Source organism: Linepithema humile, chromosome 6, assembly GCF_040581485.1.
Source record: "Linepithema humile isolate Giens D197 chromosome 6, Lhum_UNIL_v1.0, whole genome shotgun sequence".
Taxonomy (NCBI): Eukaryota; Metazoa; Arthropoda; class Insecta; order Hymenoptera; family Formicidae; genus Linepithema; species Linepithema humile.
Window position 1 is genome coordinate 4,293,175 of NC_090133.1, and position 23,511 is coordinate 4,316,685.

Sequence of the window (23,511 nt, forward strand, 5' to 3'; positions counted from 1 at the left end):
CATCTATCGCATGGACCCGAGTCCGCAAAGAGAGAGAGAGAGAGGAGAGGGGGGAGAGACAGACAGAGGAAGAGAGAGAGAGGAAGAGAGAGAGAAAGAACTTACCAATATGTAAACGAGTCGCCGACGGGCACCACCATCGCTCGCCCGCCCGCTTCCCCGGCATATATCGATGCTATATCGGAGAACAGATATCTCGCATGCCGGCCACATTTTTTCGGTCCCCCACTTCGTTCGCCTTCTCTCGCCGGATGCAACCCCCGATGAACCGCGCGCTCCCTCGCGACATTCCAATTACGAATTCGACACCGATCGCCGCTCCACTGTGTCTCCCGGTTTCGGGAACATACGTATTGTCCCCCTCGTAAATGTGTTTACTGGCTGATGTCATTCTACATGTACTACTTGCAAAGATCGATCCAAATTTTAAAGTAGTAAATAGATATTCAACAATACTGCACACTTTTGCCTCTTCAGATTTATCGTTTAACTCTAAAGTTTAAAATCTAAATAATATTTTTTATTTAAATTTTTTTTAATGCTCTCGAACTTTTACTAGAGCATGCATCTTACAATTTTACAATATACTTTTTATTAAAAAAAATAAAATTATTGTTAAACATTAGTGGTAATAAAAAATACGTTAACATTCTTTCCACTTGCTTTAAAGACCTATCAAGTTTTGTCGGATGCGGCACGATCGGTGTGAACATTCTTTATTAATAAATGGACAGCCGATCGTTCACACGCAAATCAGTCTCAGGGGCCCCAATTTCCGACACAATCTTCCGTTTCACGGAAGTCCGAGACGTGACGAATCGCGAGGACGTGTAGCAAACAGCTATTTACGAGGCGCAACACGCCTCGAGGAGTCAACGGTGTAACGGTCCGTCGGATCACCGTTTTCTCACGAACGAACTTTCGATTCCCAAGGGATGCGACGTCCTCTCGTTTACCGAACGATTTTTCAAGAACTGATCGGAAAAGCAGGTGGTCTTCACGTCGCCAAGTGTCAAAATTCGAATATCGGTGCTTTGCTACTGCTTTTCTTGCTTGCACTTTTCCAAGATTGCATTGAGAATGTTATTCAAGCAAATAAAAAATAAATTACCAATAATTTGATGCAAACTAGCACCGATAAAAAATACTTTTCTTTCAAAAATCAGTTTAGAAGTCACTTTAATCGAATAAAAATGTTTGTTATAGCGATATTTTATACAATATGTATAAAAAAATCTTTTTAATAAGTTATTTTATCTATTTTTACTTGCAATTTTCACTAATATATATACATCTATCAAGAAATGCAAAATTATTTTCATTAAAAATAAAAAACAAATTAATTAAGTAAATTATTAAATAGAATGTTATATATTGACTGTCGACAAGAAAAGAAGATTGCAGGAAATTGAAAAAATGCAAATTGACTGAATTTAAAGCAACGGGTGTTTCATGCTACACAAGGATTCGCCGATTGATAGTGTGTCGCATGCGCCAAAAAACTGATTTTGCATGCTCGTAAACACGCACGAATATCAAGATTCCGGATGTTTTATTGAAAGGCGACGATTTCAAACGGTCGCTCGGTTAAGACTAAAACACCTGTTGACCGTATCCTCACCAGTTTTAACACGACGGTTTCCTAATTGGCCGGCCTACCAGACATTCGACAGAAACTCAAACGCATCGATTTGCCAAGACGGCTCGTAAATGATATAGTTTACGTTTTAACGCTCGTCGCCATAAAACGGAAAGTGGTCGTTTCCGAGCTGCGTGTCTCAAAGTTGTACTTATATTTCACTCTTTTTAACTCGCATTAAGTCTCACTCGGAACTTTGTAATATATAGTTTAGTAGATATCAAATATTTTTTAAGATAATATTTTCAATAAAAGTTCAGTATCTTTATTTTTTATTTATGTATCTTAAATCTTGATTCTTATGAGAATCTTATTATACTTACAAATATTTTTATAATTTTCTTCAAATTTATTTTATTTTATATTATTAACATATCTAAACTGCAATAATTAATATGTTATTAATATTGGAATTCAAGAGAGATAGAAATTAAATATACACTGTAATTAATAAAAAAATTGATCCAAAAATAACAACAATAATAAGTCGAGATTATATTAAACAAATATTATAATCATAATGTTACCTATTTTCATTCATTAAAAACTGTATCTAGCGTTCCTGCTAATGATTTTTGCTAAGACATCGCAGTCATTCGAAATAATTAAGTTTCACGATGAACGAATTAAAAACGATTCCAGCTACGAGACGTGTATCGTCGTTTTGCCGTTTAATTAAGATCCAACTCGCTGTCTGTATATGTATATGTGTCTCGCTCGTTTCCAGCCTCGTGCTATCCTCTTATGATTTACACGGGGCAGTTTCGAGAACTGAGAGAAACGCGCGCGATGAAGTAGCCAAGATACGCGATGTTGCTTAATGTATAAAGCCGCGGCTTCTAGCGCGCAGTCACGGGGTCGTGAGAGAATTCATGTAAAAAGGAGCAGAGCGTGTTATTTATCGACCATCCGCGGCCAAGAGGATAAGAGGATAACGACGAGCAGACCGTTGCATGTTGAACGCGTTATAGTTAAGATTTTTGTCGGACGTAAGATACAATAAGATGTAAAAATAAAGTAGGAGATAAATAGAGAATTTGATCTAACATTTTTCTATTCTTTTTAATATTATTCGCCATGAAATATCTTTTAATTAATTACTGCTTTCTTCGCAAAATTTCTCGCATAAATAAGTTCCGAGTTTTCAGCACATTATCAAGAGAGATATCGTAGAACGTGTTCGCATTAGCAATGTTTAATGCACACCGTAATATTTATAGAAATTATTAATAGTTTTAATTAAATAAATTATTAAATGGAGCGCTATGTATGAACACAGCAAAAAATGCAGCAAAGCGTGACCACTTACAAAGGCGACGAAAGTTTAATTGAGAGAAGGGAAGGAGAGCGCGAAATCATCGCGGATTAATTTCGCGAGCGAGAGTTTCGATCGGCGACAACGGCACAAAGGAAAGCTCACTGATTCGCGCGTTTCGAATGATGGCGCAGATCGTACGAATTAATTTAATTCGATCAAACAATTCGCGCGGTAGCGTCGTAACTTCGGCCATTAAACGCGCAGTTAAATCGCGTGAGTTACGAATCGCGACTATACCTCACCGCCGATACGCGGAAACAATCCCGCATTAATTCCCACATTACACGCATTAAAATTTATTACCTACCGCGTCTGCGTTTCTGCGGAATCGACGAGCCGTTAAATATCATTGTCTTCGGGAAGATAATCGATAATACACGCCGTTCTACGCTCTCCCGGAGACATTAGCGCAGAAAATGCGCTCCTTCGAGTGCGATGTCGCGTTTTTGCACGAATATCTTATCCATATTGCGAGAACGGAATGTGAACGGAACCATCGAAATCATCTTGCGCAATTTGCAGCCGATGACAAGTTAAATTATTCAACAATTAATCATACGTTCGTACAATCATACGTTCGTACAATCATACGTTTCAGCTTTCGAAAGTCCGACTTTTCAATCAAATGCCATCCTTCTCAGTGCACAGCGGCGATTCATCATTCGCTGATTTCAAGTATCCGCATGATAAATCTACTACGTTCAGGAAACTGCTGTTAGGTCGTGAATTATGTTCCTCAATTCTTACACCGATAGACTTCTTTATCCCCGCATTACCACGGACACTCGGCATTAGATATGATCATATCTCTTCTTAAGTATACTTTGACAATGTCATTGTGTTAGGAAAAACATTTTCCACTTTTTTCATTATTGAAAATTCATAAGTTTTAATTAATTCGGAGCAAACTAACAAACACCCAAGATTATCTAATTCTAATCGTGTAATTTCAATTTGATTTCCCAAATATTTGTCTCAAATTAAACATATATAAAATAGTGTAGCTAATTTATATTGAACGTTATTAAAAGCTAATTATACAGATGTATGCGCAAAAAGATTAATCTAGCCTGTCTAAACTTTCAATATCCGATTAGAGACCATCAATAGTATTCCTTATCCGATCATCGAATACAAATTCGAATACATGATAATGTATGTTCACTGAACCGAAGAAGCAAATGAAGATGACGAGTACCGAGAGAAGACGCGAGAAACGGAAAGCTCGATACGATCGTTGGAAGACAGCGGTGCGACCTCGGCGTTTAGGGTTCGCGACTATCGATGAAACGGCAATCTTGGTGCATTAGGCGCGATTCTTTCGCGCGCTATCGACGCAGCAATATCGCGGCTAGCCCACGATACCACTATTAATATCGCTATTACCTTGTTCCATTCTCGGCTGCTACGAGCAAGCCCCGGCGAAGCAGCGAACGACGGCCCCCTCGTCTCGTACGTATAGCGCAACGTGCCCATTACGATCATTAGCGGCGCCGGCCCGCCGCTCTTCGTACGCGCGCGGACGATCGTATACGATACGCGTAGATCGCGCGATCTACACGGACCGCTCGCTGCGCGGCAAAACGAGGAATTTAATCACCGCGCGCCGTCGCGCCGTGCGTCGCGATATCGTTCGTCTTCTTTCACCTCTTTGTAATGTCACTGGCAACGTTCGGTCGTCATCGGGTAATATGATTCCTCTTAGAGCAAATCGAACTCCTTCGCATGAACCATTTTCCGCATTGAACGACTTCTTATTGAATTTTTAACTCTTAAAAACGCGGGTTGCAATTTTTCAAATTTAATTAGTTAGTTTTTTAAAAGATGCCAATTGTACCTAACAAATTAAGGCACTCAAATCTAAAAGAGAGATAAAAGAAACTTAACCTGCTAAATCTATTCTAATAAGTTATTAAAACTAATTAGAGTTGGCAATTATACGAGATAGATATTTTCATTGAACTACAAAACAAAAATAAATTTATATTAGCAAGACGATTACATTGCTGATAAATTAATAGTGTATCATAAACGTAGAAAAAAAACGGCAACAAATTCCGCTACCCGAAGGTCATCGATTTTCTTTACCTCCATGACGACTCGTGGCTAATCGATTATCGCTACGGCTGCGTAAGAATGCGGCCAGAAACCGAGCGAGCGAAGAATCCTTTTCTAATCACACGGACAAGAGGGCTTACACCTCCTTCGTTTTTGCTCGCTTTCCGACTGCATTCTCGAAGGTTATCCCGTAGCGCGTTTTAGTTTCGATGCTACTAGTTTCGTGCTATTATACGCTCCAAACTATCCGGATTCTGCATACATGTGTACGCAGGATCAGTTTGCTCGATGCTACTACGACTATTTAGTTTCTGAATAAAGTTGAAGCGCGAGAACACAAAATATTTAGATTTCAACGATTTTGTAAATTCGTCTATTTTATCTTTAATTATTATCATCAAATAATCTGATATTAAAACAAAAATGTCAAAGAATATTTAAAAAAATGGAAATTTATTCTAAAGCAAATTTTATTTGCTTCTTTATTTTAAAACTTGAATATAAATATAAAAAAATTATTTCAATTTTATATATTAAAAATATGGCAATTGAAAATTCAATATGAGATTGTAATACTTTTTTTAATCTTAAACGATTTAAATAAAGTTAATTAATTTCTTCAGTTAGATGTTAAGAGTATAATTCCATCAATAGTCATACTGCTATGTAACTATGCAACTAAAGCATACTGCTATGTAACTATAAAAAATTGATTAACAATTTTTCTTCTATTATACTTTGATTGTTTATATAAATTATATACTTAATATCATGAAACAGAAAATAAATTGTATATTTTTGTCTGTAATATGTTTGTTTCAAAAATGCATATTTCACAAAATATAACATTAGCGTGTGCAAAAATTATTTGTCCGAAACAAAAAAGGATTTTTAATCTTTTGCGCTGGCAATTAATTTAGAGGCAAGCATGTCCAACCCGTCTAATATAAACAACGTCTAAGGATGTATAAAAATAATTTAAAAAAAAAACAACAAATTTGTTTGTTCAAAATAATTTTTATATAAACTACGTGTTACGCTCGTTATTCCTACATATGGAACAAGTAACATTTGACGTGCAATGCGCGTTATTTTCGCGTAAAAGATAAAAAACAATATTGGAGTGATAGTGGTAAGTACAAAATTAAAAAAATTCAAATATAAAAATTACGCATCTTTGGAAAAAAAATTTAATTAAAAAATATTTTTTAAGATCAAATTGTTATAAAGTGATTATTGTACGTATAACGATAAAACGTACGGTCATAAAGAATTTAATAAAAATTTTAAATTAATTAGACCACAAATGACTAAAATATGTTGTACATTAGTTTAATAAACTTCATTTTTAGAAAAACGCGATTAAAGTTTTAAGGTGGATTATTACCACTTTCTGGTAGACTTTAGCAACAAACATCAATAAATATCAGTAACTGTTGCATCAATAAATATCAGTAATTTGTTGATAATTTTCACTTACAAATTAAATTCTTATTACCTAGAAGTAATTTTATTCGGTATTCCAACCATCGAGTAAGGATTACCGATATTTATTTTAGGTAACTGAGAGGTAAAGTCCATGAAAAAATTGTTATAATCAGCCCTTAATCGAAAATTGTCAGACAGTACTTAACATTAAAAAGATATGTAAAGATATTAAATATTCTCCAAATATTCTTAAGAATTGCAACATTATTTTATAATTGCGTAAACATTGCTAAATAAATACAAATAAGTAATTATTTTATATATTTCAGTCTTTACCTTAAAAGTTGTATTTTTATATTGTAAATTTTTAATTTTTTAATTTTTAATTTTTAATAATATAAGTATAAATATATATATATATATATATTTACTCATTTATTTATTATAATAATAATAAATTATATCTTTTCAATCTTCTGATTTGAATTATATTATAGTTATGGCATTTAAAATCATCAACCAATTAACAGGTGACTGCTGTCCATCAGCGTTTTCACATGCGCGAAAATTTAACACGCAGAGTTTCTTGTTATATATTTAAGGCCAGTCTGGTATTAGTATCCTACATATAGATGTCAGTGATCAGACCGGTGTATCGTTCTGGCAACTCTGGTTCTCGGTTTTAGTGTAGTGTTTAGTGGTGTGCATATACCGATTGTCATATTGTAGTGTTCATATTCTCGTGTGATAACGTCTAATTAAGAAGACAAATATGTCTCTTCTATACTATTTACCGCCCGAAATATTGCTAATAATTTTCGATTTATGTGATATATATACTTTACTACAGCTCAGAAGAGTATGCAAAAATTTTGATGTAATATCAACAGAGATCTTAAATAAAAAAAGTAACCATTTGCTTGCTACGAATCAGATATCGAAAAAATTTCGTGAACGGTAAGTTAAATATAACTTAATTCTTATTTGTATTTCAATTTATTCTAGAATTTTCTTTGTAACACGCAATCTATCGAACCGATTTTTGATAATTTTCACTTTATATTATTGTTCCTGCTCTGTCTTAAAATCACATGTTTACTGATGATGCTGAGTATTATATTTCTCCAAGTAACGACTTTTGTCAGTATATGTATTTTCTATAGTTTTTCTATGTGTCCCTACCGCGGTTTATTTACATCACATCTCCATTCTCTCATACAAGCACATCAGCGCTAATGTGCCCCCTCTTTCATTTTTCAATCAATAGCTATCAGAAATTTATACATTATATCTGTCGACGTTACAATCTTCTCTGTACTTTTGCACAAAATAAATCGATAAAATTACACTCTTTGTCTCCATCAAAGCAATTATTAAAAAAAAATTGCACTCAGATAAAAAAATTTTTTTTTTCAAATATAGTACAATATATGTTGATAAAAGTTTTTCGCACATATTAACGTTGAGACATAGCTTTTGAAGTTTTGCACAGGTTAAAACCTGTGCAAAACTTGATTTAATTTTTTAAGCATGTCTTTTTAAAATACACTTTAATTTTTACATATTATTAGTACATTCACATTCAAAATATTCACGATTTTTCATAAGATTACATTAAAGAACGTACGTCTTATTTTCTTTTACAGATGTAAACCACTATTATCTACGTATAGATCTAAATTTGTTACGCATTACAACTGGCAATGGGAAAGATTTGGAAAAAAGAACATTTTTCCATTACAAACAAATTTCATAAAAGAATTGAGAGGCACGACAATGAACGAAAATTGTCTAAAAATGACTAGAAATACAATTTGGCTTTATGACAAAAATAAACTTCTAGCTTTTAATCGTGCAAAGAACGGTAACATTAGCCGTAAAAACGTGATTCGTGCAACTTGTGACCGTCAATTTTCAAGCATTGCTTATTGCAATGATATAATTATAAGCGGCCACGTGTAAATATTAATTTATAAACTTTGTTTTATGTTTATTTTCTTTTTCTTACAAAAATTCTTGCAGAGATGGTAGTATTAGACATTGGAGAATTGAATCGCTGAATAACATTAATAATATTCAACAATTAAAAGTACATTCCAATGTATATGATGAATACGTTTCGAACATAGAAGTAACCTCGCAACATATTATATCAAGTTCTTCAAATTTAATAAAAGTAAGATTAAAAAATTTGGATATATGCTATGTTAATGTAGAATGTAGAATGTAAAAAGTCCGTTTTTGTTTAGCTACAAAAAAATACATTTGAAAATAATGCAGAAGAAAAGGAAACAATTTATTGGAAAGGCAGGAAATTAATTCGGTCAATTTCATTAAACCCCACAGAAAAAAAAGTTGCTGCTAGTGCCGAACAATGGTTTCTAATTTATGATATTAACAAAAAGTAAGTTATGTTTTCATTAATTAATCGATTTCTACAAATGTTCAATTAATCGTTGACTATGTTTGTACAGACACTATTATATGATCCGATTTAGTAATTATAATTCGTAATTATAACATAATAAGTTATATAACATACTGGTGAGAGCCTTAAAAAAGTGGTGCTCACTGTGTGTGGGAAAGAGAGATCTACATTAGACGAGAAAATCTGTCTGATGTCTGTCTGATGTCTGTCTTTGTCTTTTAAATATCTTCCATCATAACGGTAATAAATGTGAAAAAAAAACACATAGTCTACTATTGCAATCCTTTGGCCGCAAACTACATATTAGTTCTTATGCGAAAGGCTCACTCCTGTATATTATATAGCCCGATGACAAGAGAGAAGTTTGGTCTCCTTTCTCTAATCTTATTGATTTTCATGTATATTAGGAATAATATACAATAAACTAATGTAAAGGTATTTTAGTTGTCAGGTAATGGATAAATGTATAGATGGTAATACATGTTACCAACTACTATGGCAAGATACTCACACTATTCTCATGCTGTATGAATCATATATTAAACAAATGGATACAAGGTAACAAATCTTATTATCGACATTAATTAGCCATTCAATTTAGTTATATTCGTTACTCTAATTTTAGAACATCCAAATTTGTACGTACATGGGATGCTTCTGTCCTAGATAACATATGGTGTGATTTAAGTAGGAATTTATTAAGTCTCCGTTCAGATTATTTGTATACTTTTATGACAGGGACGGAAGATAATACAGTAATTCTATGGGATCAAAGATTAAGTAAATTCATTAATGTTTGTATTACTTTTAAATTTTATGTATCTTGCAATAATCTTTATTAGTAACGTATTATTTACTGTCTTAAAATTATATATTTACTGTCTTAAAAAATTTTCAGACGTTTTGTATAAATTCTGATATTAATTCTAACGATCCTGTATTTTTTGTGGAATTTGATAGCACCCATATATATGCTATTACAAATCAACTTGGTGTGGTTGAACTTGATTTTCAGCTAGGCTATTATAGCGCTTCAAGGACGTATTTTAGGACGTATTTTAGCCAATTTACTTAAATAAAAAAAGTTGATTAACAATTTTTCTTCTATTATACTTTGATTGTTTACATAAATTATATACTTAATATCATGAAACAGAAAATAAATTGTATATTTTTGTCTGTAATTTGTTTGTTTCAAAAATCCATATTTCTCAAAATATAACATTAGCGTGTGCAAAAATTATTTGTCCGAAACAAAAAAGGATTTTTAATCTTTTGCGCTGGCAATTAATTCAGAGGTAAGCATGTCCAACCCGTCTAATGAACAACGTCTAAGGATGTATAAAAATAATTTTAAAAAAAAGCAACAAATTTGTTTGTTTAAAATAATTTTTATGTAAACTACGTGTTACGCTCGTTATTCCTACATATGGAACAAGTAACATTTGACGTGCAATGCGCGTTATTTTCGCGTAAAAGATAAAAAACAATATTGGAGTTATAGTGGTAAGTACAAAATCAAAAAATTCAAATATTATAAAAACTACGCATGTTTGGAAAAAAAATTTAATTAAAAAATATTTATTAAGATCAAATTGTTATAAAGTGATTATTGTACGTATAACGATAAAACGTACGGTCATAAAAAATTTAAAAAAATTTTAAATTAATTAGACCACAAATGACTGGAATATGTTGTACATTAGTTTAATAAACTTCATTTTTAGAAAAACGCGATTAAAGTTTTAAGGTGGATTATTACCACTTTCTGGTAGACTTTAGCAACAAACATCAATAAATATCAGTAACTGTTGCATCAATAAATATCAGTAATTTGTTGATAATTTTCACTTACAAATTAAATTCTTATTACCTAGAAGTAATTTTATTCGGTATTCCAACCATCGAGTAAGGATTACTGACATTTATTTTAGGTAACTGAGAGGTAAAGTCCATGAAAAAATTGTTATAATCGGCCCTTAATCGAAAATTGTCAGACAGTACTTAACATTAAAAAGATATGTAAAGATATTAAATATTCTCCAAATATTCTTAAGAATTGTAACATTATTTTATAATTGCGTAAACATTGCTAAATAAATACAAATAAATAATTATTTTATATATTTCAGTCTTTACCTTAAAAAGTTGTATTTTTATATTGTAAATTTTTAATTTTTTAATTTTAAATTTTTAATAATATAAGTATAAATATATATATATATATATTTACTCATTTATTTATTATAATAATAATAAATTATATCTTTCCAATCTTCTGATTCGAATTATATTATAGTTATGGCATTTAAAATCATCAACCAATTAACAGGTGACTGCTGTCCATCAGCGTTTTCACATGCGCGAAAATTTAACACGGAGAGTTTCTTGTTATATATTTAAGGCCAGTCTGGTATTAGTATCCTACATATAGATGTCAGTGATCAGACCGGTGTATCGTTCTGGCAACTCTGGTTCTCGGTTTTAGTGTAGTGTTTAGTGGTGTGCATATACCGATTGTCATATTGTAGTGTTCATATTCTCGTGTGATAACGTCTAGTTAAGAAGACAAATATGTCTCTTCTATACCATTTACCGCCCGAAATATTGCTAATAATTTTCGATTTATGTGATATATATACTTTACTACAGCTCAGAAGTGTATGCAAAAATTTTGATGTAATATCAACAAAGATCTTAAATAAAAAAAGTAACCATTTGCTTGCTACGAATCAGATATCGAAAAAATTTCGTGAACGGTAAGTTAAATATAACTTAATTCTTATTTGTATTTCAATTTATTCTAGAATTTTCTTTGTAACACGCAATCTATCGAACCGATTTTTGATAATTTTCACTTTATATTATTGTTCCTGCTCTGTCTTAAAATCACATGTTTACTGATGATGCTGAGTATTATATTTCTCCAAGTAACGACTTTTGCCAGTATATGTATTTTCTATAGTTTTTCTATGTGTCCCTACCGCGGTTTATTTACATCACATCTCCATTCTCTCATACAAGCACATCAGCGCTAATGTGCCCCCTCTTTCATTTTTCAATCAATAGCTATCAGAAATTTATACATTATATCTGTCGACGTTACAATCTTCTCTGTACTTTTGCACAAAATAAATCGATAAAATCACACTCTTTGTCTCCATCAAAGCAATTATTAAAAGAAAAGTGCACTCAGATAACAAAAATATTTTTTTTCAAATATAGTACAATATATGTAGATAAAAGTTTTTCGCACATATTAACGTTGAGTCATAGCTTTTGAAGTTTTGCACAGGTTAAAACCTGTGCAAAACTTGATTTAATTTTTTAAGCATGTTTTTTAAAATACATTTTAATTTTTACATATTATCAGTACATTTACATTCAAAATATTCACGATTTTTCATAAGATTACATTGAAGAACGTACGTCTTATCTTCTTTTACAGATGTAAACCACTATTATCTTCGTATAGATCTAAATTTATTACGCGTTACAACTGGCAATATGAAAGATATAAAATGAAGGAAATTTTTCCATTACAAACAAATTTCATAAACAAATTGAGAGGCATGACAATAAACAAAAATTGTCTAAAAATGACTAGAAATACAATTTGGCTTTATGACAAAAATAAACTTCTAGCTTTTAATCGTGCAAAGAACGGTAACATTAGCTGTAAAAACGTGATTCGTGCAACTTGTGACCATCAATTTTCAAGCATTGCTTATTGCAATGATATAATTATAAGCGGCCACGTGTAAATATTAATTTATAAATTTTGTTTTATGTTTATTTTCTTTTTCTTACAAAAATTCTTGCAGAGATGGTAGTATTAGACATTGGAGAATTGAATCGCGGAATAACATTAATAATATTCAACAATTAAAAGTACATTCCAATGTATATGATGAATACGTTTCGAACATAGAAGTAACCTCGCAACATATTATATCAAGTTCTTCAAATTTAATAAAAGTAAGATTAAAAAATTTGGATATATGCTATGTTAATGTAGAATGTAGAATGTAAAAAGTCCGTTTTTGTTTAGCTACAAAAAAATACATTTGAAAATAATGCGGAAGAAAAGGAAACAATTTATTGGAAAGGCAGGAAATTAATTCGGTCAATTTCATTAAACCCTACAGAAACAAAAGTTGCTGCTAGTGCCGAACAATGGTTTCTAATTTATGATATTAATAAAAAGTAAGTTATGTTTTTATTAATTAATTGATTTCTACAAATGTTCAATTAATCGTTGACTATGTTTGTACAGACACTATTATATGATCCGATTTAGTATAATTATAATTCGTAATTATAATATAATAAGTTATATAACATACTGGTGAGAGCCTTAAAGAAGTGGTGCCCACTGTGTGTGTGTGGAAAAGAGAGATCTACATTAGACGAGAAAATCTGTCTGATGTCTGTCTTCGTCTTTTTAATATCCCCCATCATAACGATAATAAATGTGAAAAAAAAAACACATAGTCTACTATTGCAATCCTTTGGCCGCAAACTACATATTAGTTCTTATGCAAAAGGCTCACTCCTGTATATTATATAGCCCGATGACAAGAGGGAAGTTTGGTCTCCTTTCTCTAATCTTATTGATTTTTATGTATATTAGGAATAATATACAATAAACTAATGTAAAAGTATTTTAGTTGTCAGGTAATGGATAAATGTATAGATGGTAATACATGTTACCAACTACTATGGCAAGATACTCACACTATTCTCATGCTGTATGAATCATATATTAAACAAATGGATACAAGGTAACAAATCTTATTATCGACATTAATTAGCCATTTAATTTAGTTATATTCGTTACTGTAATTTTAGAACATCCAAATTTGTACGTACATGGGATGCTTCTGTCCTAAATAATTGTGAATTATATAGTCTCTCTTCAGATTATTTGTATACTATTATAACAGGGACGGGTAATAGTAAAGTAATTCTATGGGATCAAAGATTAAGTGAATGCATTAAAGTTTGTATTACTTTTAAATTTTATGTATCTTGCAATAATCTTTATTAGTAACGTATTATTTACTGTCTTAAAATTATATATTTACTGTCTTAAAAATTTTCAGACGTTTGATATATATTTTGATACGATTGATCCTGTATTTTTTGTGGAATTTGATAGCAACCATATATATGCTATTACAAATCAACTTGGTGTGGTTGAACTTGATTTTAAGCGAGGCTATTATAGCGCTTCAAGGAAATATTTTAGGACGTATTTTAGCCATTTTACTTAAAAAAGTTGAATTGAAATGAAAAAAAGTTGATTAACAATTTTTCTTCTATTATACTTTGATTGTTTACATAAATTATATACTTAATATCATGAAACAGAAAATAAATTGTTTTATTTTGTGTATATTTTTGTCTGTAATATATTTGCTTCAAAAATCCATATTTTTCAAAATATAACATTAGCGTGTGCAAAAATTATTTGTCCGAAACAAAAAAGGATTTTTAATCTTTTGCGCTGGCAATTAATTCAGAGGCAAGCATGTCCAACCCGTCTAATAAACAACGTCTAAAGATGTATAAAAATAATTTTAAAAAAAAGCAACAAATTTGTTTGTTTAAAATAATTTTTATATAAACTACGTGTTACGCTCGTTATTTCTACATATGGAACAAATAACATTTGACCCGCAATGCGCGTTATTTTCGCGTAAAAGATAAAAAACAATATTAGAGTTATAGTAGTAAGTACAGAATTTAAAAAATTCAAATATTATAAAAATTACGCATGTTTGGAAAAAAAATTTAATTAAAAAATATTTTTTAAGATCAAATTGTTATAAAGTGATTATTGTACGTATAACGATAAAACGTACGGTCATAAAGAATTTAATAAAAATTTTAAATTAATTAGACCACAAATGACTGGAATATGTTGTACATTAGTTTAATAAACTTCATTTTTAGAAAAACGCGATTAAAGTTTTAAGGTGGATTATTACCACTTTCTGGTAGACTTTAGCAACAAACATCAATAAATATCAGTAACTGTTGCATCAATAAATATCAGTAATTTGTTGATAATTTTCACTTACAAATTAAATTCTTATTACCTAGAAGTAATTTTATTCGGTATTCCAACCATCGAGTAAGGATTATTGATATTTATTTTAGGTAACTGAGAGGTAAAGTCCATGAAAAAATTGTTATAATCGGCCCTTAATCGAAAATTGTCAGACAGTACTTAACATTAAAAAGATATGTAAAGATATTAAATATTCTCCAAATATTCTTAAGAATTGTAACATTATTTTATAATTGCGTAAACATTGCTAAATAAATACAAATAAGTAATAGTTATATATTTCAGTCTTTACCTTAAAAGTTGTATTTTTACATTGTAAATTTTTAATTTTTTAATTCTTAATTTTTAATAATATAAGTATAAATATATATATATTTACTTATTTATTTATTATAATAATTATAAATTATATCTTTTCAATCTTCTGATTCGAATTATATTATAGTTATGGCATTTAAAATCATCAACCAATTAACAGGTGACTGCTGTCCATCAGCGTTCTCACATGCGCGAAAATTTAACACGCAGAGTCTCTTGTTATATATTTAAGGCCAGTCTGGTATTAGCATCCTACAGTATAGATGTCAGTGATCAGACCGGTGTATCGTTCTGGCAACTCTGGTTCTCGGTTTTAGTGTAGTGTTTAGTGGTGTGCATATACCGATTGTCATATTGTAGTGTTCATATTCTCGTGTGATAACGTCTAATTAAGAAGACAAATATGTCTCTTCTATACCATTTACCGCCCGAAATATTGCTAATAATTTTTTATTTATGTGATATATATACTTTACTACAGCTCAGAAGAGTATGCAAAAATTTTGATGTAATATCAACAGACATCTTAAACAAAAAAAGTAACCATTTGCTTGCTACGAATCAGATGTCGAAAAAATTTCGTGAACGGTAAGTTAAATATAACTTAATTCTTATTTATATTTCAATTTATTCTAGAATTTTCTTTGTAACAGGCAATCTATCGAACCAATTTTTGATAATTTTTACTTCATATTATTGTTCCTGCTCTGTCTTAAAATCACATGTTTACTGATGATGCTGAGTATTATATTTCTCCAAGTAACGACTTTTGCCAGTATATGTATTTTCTATAGTTTTTCTATGTGTCCCTACCGCGGTTTATTTACATCACATCTCCATTCTCTCATACAAGCACATCAGCGCTAATGTGCCCCCTCTTTCATTTTTCAATCAATAGCTATCAGAAATTTATACATTATATCTGTCGACGTTACAATCTTCTCTGTACTTTTGCACAAAATAAATCGATAAAATCACACTCTTTGTCTCCATCAAAGCAATTATTAAAAGAAAAGTGCACTCAGATAACAAAAATATTTTTTTTCAAATATAGTACAATATATGTCGATAAAAGTTTTTCGCACATATTAACGTTGAGTCATAGCTTTTGAAGTTTTGCACAGGTTAAAACCTGTGCAAAACTTGATTTAATTTTTTAAGCATGTTTTTTTAAAATACACTTTAATTTTTACATATTATCAGTACATTCACATTCAAAATATTCACGATTTTTCATAAGATTACATTAAAGAACGTACGTCTTATTTTCTTTTACAGATGTAAACTACTATTATCTTCGTATAGATCTAAATTTGTTACGCATTACAACTGGCAATGTGAAAGATTTAGAAAAAAGAACATTTTTCCATTACAAACAAATTTCATAAAAAAATTGAGAGGCATGACAATGAACGAAAATTGTCTAAAAATGACTAGAAATACAATTTGGCTTTATGACAAAAATAAACTTCTAGCTTTTAATCGTGCAAAGAACGGTAACATTAGCCATGAAAACGTGATTTGTGCAACTTGTGACCATCAATTTTCAAGCATTGCTTATTGGAATGATATAATTATAAGCGGCCACGTGTAAATATTAATTTATAAATTTTGTTTTATGTTTATTTTCTTTTTCTTACAAGAATTCTTGCAGAGATGGTAGTATTAGACATTGGAGAATTAAATCGCGGAATAACATTAATAATATTCAACAATTAAAAGTACATTCCAATGTATATGATGAATACGTTTCGAACATAGAAGTAACCTCGCAACATATTATATCAAGTTCTTCAAATTTAATAAAAGTAAGATTAAAAAAATTGGATAAATGCTATGTTAATGTAGAATGTAGAATGTAAAAAGTTCGTTTTTGTTTAGCTACAAAAAAATACATTTGAAAATAATGCGGAAGAAAAGGAAACAATTTATTGGAAAGGCAGGAAATTAATTCGGTCAATTTCATTAAACCCTACAGAAACAAAAGTTGCTGCTAGTGCCGAACAATGGTTTCTAATTTATGATATTAATAAAAAGTAAGTTATGTTTTAATTATGTAATTGATTTCTACAAATGTTCAATTAATCGTTGACTATGTTTGTACAGACACTATTATATGATCCAATTTAGTAATTATAATTCGTAATTATAACATAATAAGTTATATAACATACTGGTGAGAGCCTTAAAGAAGTGGTGCCCACTGTGGAAAAGAGAGATCTACATTAGACGAGAAAATCTGTCTGATGTCTGTCTTCGTCTTTTTAATATCCCCCATCATAACGATAATAAATGTGAAAAAAAACACATAGTCTACTATTGCAATCCTTTGGCCGCAAACTACATATTAGTTCTTATGCGAAAGGCTCACTCCTGTATATTATATAGCCCGATGACAAGAGGGAAGTTTGGTCTCCTTTCTCTAATCTTATTGATTTTCATGTATATTAGGAATAATATACAATAAACTAATGTAAAGGTATTTTAGTTGTCGAGTAATGGATAAATGTATAGATGGTAATACATGTTACCAACTACTATGGCAAGATACCCACACTATTCTCATGCTGTATGAATCATATATTAAACAAATGGATACAAGGTAACAAATCTTATTATCGACATTAATTAGCCATTCAATTTAGTTATATTCGTTACTGTGATTTTAGAACATCCAAATTTGTACGTACATGGGATGCTTCTGTCCTAGATGAAATATGGTGTGATTTATTAAGTCTCTGTTCAGATTATTTGTATACTTTTATGACAGGGACGGAAGATAATACAGTAATTCTATGGGATCAAAGATTAAGTGAACGCATTAAAGTTTGTATTACTTTTAAATTTTATGTATCTTGCAATAATCTTTATTAGTAACGTATTATTTACTGTCTTAAAATTATATATTTACTGTCTTAAAAAATTTTCAGACGTTTGATATAAATTCTGATACTAATTCTATGGATCCTGTATTTTTTGTGGAATTTGATAGCACCCATATATATGCTATTACACATCGTCTTGGTGTGGTTGAATGTGATTTTAAGCAAGGCTATTATAGCGCTTCAAGGACGTATTTTAGCAATTTTATTTAAATAAAAAAAGTTGATTAACAATTTTTCTTCTATTATACTTTGATTGTTTACATAAATTATATACTTAATATCATGAAACAGAAAATAAATTGTATATTTTTGTCTGTAATATGTTTGCTTCAAAAAATCCATATTTTTCAAAATATAACATTAGCGTGTGCAAAAATTATTTGTTCGAAACAAAAAAAGATTTTTAATCTTTTGCGCTGGCAATTAATTCAGAGGCAAGCATGTCCAACCCGTCCAATAAACAACGTCCAAGTATTTATAAAAATAATTTTAAATAACAGCATCAAATTTGTTTGTCTAAAAAATTTTTTATATAGACTACGTGTTACACTCGTTATACCTACATTTGGAACAAATAACATTTGACGCGCAAGGCGCGTTATTTTCGCGTAAGAGATAAAAAAATATAAAAAATTTAATCAAAATAAAAAGATATTTATTAAAAAACGCAAAAAAACTTGGCGGTGCTACACCACAAAGTATTATAAAGCAATGAAAATCCATCAAAATATAATTCTTTGTGAATTAATTGATAATTACTTTTAATTTTTAATTTTTAGGTATTAGAATTCTTAGATTTTTAAAAGCTTTTAAAAACTTTTTTTATTTTAATTATTTTTTCATGTAAAATCTTTACTTTTGAATGAAGTATCGAATATAGTAGCAATATTTATTTCCATGTGAATAAAAATAGATACCCGATACTTTAAATGTTTCTACCGGTGATAAAACCGCAAATATTGACCGTGGCTTGCGTTTTTCGTGCGGTCGTCTACGCACCGCAAGAATGAAGTCGGCCGCAATCGCGTAACCGCAAAGCAGCTAGCGCGGTAGCACTCTTAATTTGCCGATGACAGGAACCGCGAACATAACACATATACAGGATGATCTGAGACATCTTTTCTACAATATTTTTGAATATTGTAGAAATTTCTCAAATAATTATTTTAAACGCTGCATTAATTTAGATGTATGTATGTTACAGATCAACATGTGAGAACAACTCAGCTGCTACGCATCGTATCGGTAAGCCGATTCAATGAATTTTATTTTAATATTATATTTTATTTTAATATTATTAAGGGAATATATTTATAAAAAAATATTGTAAAATATACAAGATGTCTCAGACTAATCATATCACCTGTTAATAAATTTTTGGGGTTTCTCATATAATAAGGATATAAAAATCAATATGCAAGGTGCTTCAACGCGTGAATTTTTGACACAATCTGAGATTAATCATTTTTTAAATCTTCTCATTTAAAAACTATTGTAGCCTTGACATTTTAATATAAAAATTTTTGTCTCCAAATAATCTCAAGAATCTGCAGTTAACAGATAATATTGTTGGTCTGAGACACTGCGAGAATCGTCGATGAAATCACATAGAAACGTGGATTTGCGCGACACGTGCGCGTAACCTATCGTAAAAATCTCATAAAACGATCAGCAGATCCGGTAACGAGCGACCTACCGTTTGTTCTCGACTCACTTACTCGAAGAAAACGCCGACAGACGATCGGTGAAACCGCTGTGATCCGCGAACATTGCTGGTTATTTTCTCGAATGTGGAATTTACACAGCTGTAAATCTTCCTCCTATTTCTCAGAGCCTCAGTGATTTCAAAGATATATAAGGCAATAATTCTAGTAATTTTTAATAATAATCCTACTAATCCTTGGTAATCCCAGTTTTATGTATTTATGCAATTTATTATATCATTTTTTCATGGTTGTCCCATTAAATAAATAAATTATAAATAATTGTAAAAGTGTAATTACTTTATACATTTGATTGTGAAGTAAAATTTGATAATTAGATATTGTAACTGAACTGTTTAATTTAGATGGATTTTGTTTTTATAATTTTACAATGATTATTAAGTTCATCATTGGAAAATGTTGATCGGCTTTTTGTTTTTGCGAGACATAATATACAATCCATTAAACGCGGAAGGGTCAAAAAGCGACTACAAACCGTTCAGGCGTGTTCGCGGCGATAAACTCATTGTAACGCAGTAGAAAAACTGTTTGGTGCGAGATTTCGAGAGTGGATAGGCGTGACGTTGAGTCTTGGCTCTTGTGGAAGAGCGTGATATTACGTTTGGTCACAGTGCCGCGCGGTATGATAGCGATATCGTCTTGAAAGAGGCCACGCTTCTTTAACTGCTTCCATAATTTGCCAGCCTCGAACTGTTCACTCACCATAGTGAAATATTTTTCGTTTTTATTCGTGGCGTCAAATTATCTTCGTCGCCAGAAGAATTATATTTTTCAAGTTTACACGCTATACATATACGAAAAATTACTAGATATTTAATAATAAAATAAAATAAATAGAATACTGATATCGGTTTCTACGTATTTATGAAATATTAATGTTACACCGATAATTATCATTAATGTTAATAACATAACTTTTATAATAATTTATCTTTTATATTTTCTTTGTTAATAAAATGTTATCTTTTCTTAATAAATGCTTTCTCATTGAAAATATATGTGAAATTATATTATATTTTAATATCTTAATAATTTTACTGATATGTTATTATATTATATATAACCCGACTGATTAAGAATGTAAGATATAGAGAAACGTCGCAAGCAATCTCGTATCATTGAATAGCGGTACAACACATAGTTATGTACTGCAAAGTTTCATCTTACTTTTGGTACCAATGGCATCGAGATACTTGAAGTAGCTGAGAATCCCATAAGATAAATGCATCCCTAGAGTGTGTCGTCTAACAACGGCTTGGTGTACCCGTAAAAAGTAATATTGCGCCGACGCTCGCCGCAAGAAAGTGCTTTTATCGTAGAAAGTTCGTCTCGTTATCTAGCAAAAAGAGGCAAAGGAATTTACACGCAAACCCGCTGTTAGCAAGACGATACCGAGTGCGATCCTTACCTCAGCAAGGCTGACGATAAAACAAAAGCGCATCATAAATTTGTAATTAGTTAAACATTTCAAAATCAAAAATCAATGTTTTATCGCAATTCGTAATTGTATATTTAAATTTATAAAAACTCTTGATTAAATCATTTCTATTTCCAAAATTGTAAATTTTAAGAATATGTATGCATTAATTGTACTGCTTTTATTCGATAAATCTAAAATCTATTAAAAATTATTAATTATGATTATTAAACATGATTTTGTACTATTATTTTGACCATTAATGCTTTATATATCTGCCCTACATTTATTTCACATGTTTATTATGTTATCTAATGTATAAAAAAATGTTAAAATATAAACTATTATTACACGAGATAATTATAATTCACTTAGTAATAATGTCTACGTTGTAGTTGCGATTTTGTTGATTAGGCAAGTAATCCGCGTAACAAGTTCCACATAGCAAGAGCCTTACGTAAGACAGGTGGATCTCCGTCATCAAATTAGGCGTGAAGATCCATCCTCCCGCCAGCAATAATTATTTAGCCATGATCTTAAGAGTAACTTAACGCAACGTCACCTGCGCTCCACCATCTGCTAAATCGCTCTTGTAGTTATACCTTCGCGCGAACGCATCGCTTAACGGAGTCAAGAAAATGTCACGGTGTAATATAGCTTGATTACCTCATTAAATGAAAAATGATAAAGATACAAAGTATGCGGAAACTTTTGAGAGAGAGAGAGAGAGAGAGAGAGAGAAAAAGAGAATTTTCTAATATTTTTTAAATATTTTACGAACAATATAAATTATCAAGTTATTATTATGATTTAATATACTTATTAAAAATATCCATGCTTTATATTCAAAGAACTATTCGAATCATTTTTAAAATAACAAAAAATATTGACAGCATTAGGTATCTAATATTTCTATGTGCAAAAAAAATCTGAGATAATTTGTGAAAAATAAAAGTCAAATCTCGTTACATCACTCGTAGAAAAAAACATTTCTAATCAATCAAATAATTAGATACATCTCGCAGATGAGATTTCCTTCATTATTCATATTCGTTACGATAATTTTGAAACAATCATACGCACGGTCATCACAGCGGAAAAAAATCTCAACAGCTAAAACCTAGCGGCTCTACCTAACGATCTCCAGATTTTTATTGCGTCATTAAACTTCGCCTCGAAAGGTGGCCCGGTCTCTTCGGATGTTTTTCAGAAACGACCCGTCTCATCTTCGAACATGGAAACTGGATTACGATTAAAAATAATTTTATACTTCGTGATAACAAATTTACGCCCTTCTATTGCGCTTCTCTTTATGTTCCCGGATCTTGTGCAAAGTCGTTGACACGTTTTCCAACTGCGGAATTCGGAATATCCGAGGAATTATCGCGTGCATCGAATTGCTCTTAGGATTCGTGTAACGTCGCTCACTCGTATGTGCTATAACTATGAGTCTTGAAATGAATTATGATTACAGTTTCATAACCTCATCTAGAAAATCATTTATTTATATATGTAGATTTCACGATCACGTTAAGAGTTCAAGTTATTAAGAAAACGCGTTTGGTAATAGTAAAAATAAAGTGTGTCACGTTAATATTTATTAGTGCATTGCGATTTTTGTCGTTATCCTTTACGATCCTATAATAAAATGGAGTAGAAATGATTTGCAACAATCCCATAAAAATTTCAAATGTCAAATAAAATATTTTTATTCCGACTCGTTCTAACGGTTCATAAGCAATCAACATTTCAAAATATTTTTTCTTTACCGAGAAATTTATGGATGCAAGTGAACACATTTCACTATAATTATTACTTCCTCCAATACTTGTTTAATTATAAAAGTATGAATAAAAATCTTTATATTTGTTTGAAAAGGTGCTTTTGTCCAAAGGTTACATTTTAACTCGCAGCAAAAAAAATTTTTTTATAAATATTATGAGATGCAGACTGTCTTGATGCAACCGTCGAGTTTTCGAGTTCATTCGCGTTCAACTCTGATACGAGGCCGATCGCGAGTACAGGCCCCGAGTTCGGAGCGGGACAAGTCGGGCCGCGCCGCGAGTCGGTAGATCGGGCGTCTCGTTGGTACCGGCAGGGCCAGGCCGAAGCACGGGCCGGACAAAGGTCAGACGGGTCGTTGCACCCGCAGGCAGACAGGGCATATCTCCGCGATGCTCTGCCACAGCTTGTATCGCCTTGCCGCTGCCTTGCCTTGTC

The 23,511-nt window shown here is 31.0% G+C and overlaps 2 protein-coding genes across 6 annotated transcripts in view; one reads left to right on the forward strand and one right to left on the reverse strand.

Annotated features, from left to right (window-relative positions):
- LOC137000579 (uncharacterized) overlaps window positions 1–23,511 on the reverse strand; it is a 45,391-nt gene that overhangs the window by 7,306 nt on the left and 14,574 nt on the right. The window lies entirely within an intron of this gene.
- Window positions 7,031–18,469, forward strand: LOC105670851 (uncharacterized). Of its 5 annotated transcripts, none has more exons than XM_067356726.1 (19): window positions 7,031–7,400; window positions 8,090–8,401; window positions 8,466–8,619; window positions 8,693–8,847; window positions 9,316–9,429; window positions 9,473–9,665; window positions 9,770–11,630; window positions 12,320–12,631; window positions 12,696–12,849; window positions 12,923–13,077; window positions 13,542–13,655; window positions 13,723–13,873; window positions 13,977–15,853; window positions 16,544–16,855; window positions 16,920–17,073; window positions 17,147–17,301; window positions 17,754–17,867; window positions 17,911–18,091; window positions 18,196–18,469. In XM_067356726.1, exons 1-7 carry the CDS (start codon window positions 7,216–7,218, stop codon window positions 9,944–9,946), a joined length of 1,290 nt encoding a protein of 429 aa, XP_067212827.1. In that variant the 5' UTR covers window positions 7,031–7,215; the 3' UTR covers window positions 9,947–11,630; window positions 12,320–12,631; window positions 12,696–12,849; window positions 12,923–13,077; window positions 13,542–13,655; window positions 13,723–13,873; window positions 13,977–15,853; window positions 16,544–16,855; window positions 16,920–17,073; window positions 17,147–17,301; window positions 17,754–17,867; window positions 17,911–18,091; window positions 18,196–18,469. The 5 variants fall into 5 exon arrangements, with proteins under 5 accessions (XP_067212827.1, XP_067212826.1, XP_067212828.1 ...); XM_067356725.1 differs by having other exon boundaries at window positions 17,935–18,091; XM_067356729.1 differs by having other exon boundaries at window positions 7,035–7,400; window positions 9,497–9,665; window positions 17,935–18,091.

Excerpts from the sequence above, each read along its gene's own strand:
- LOC105670851 (XM_067356726.1), top strand. The coding sequence starts at position 7,216 with ATGTCTCTTCTATACTATTTACCGCCCGAAATATTGCTAATAATTTTC. Across the intron at positions 8,848-9,315 it reads ATTTATGATATTAACAAAAA|TTGTCAGGTAATGGATAAAT; the intron begins GTAAGTTATGTT and ends AAGGTATTTTAG. Across the intron at positions 9,430-9,472 it reads ATTAAACAAATGGATACAAG|TTATATTCGTTACTCTAATT; the intron begins GTAACAAATCTT and ends CATTCAATTTAG.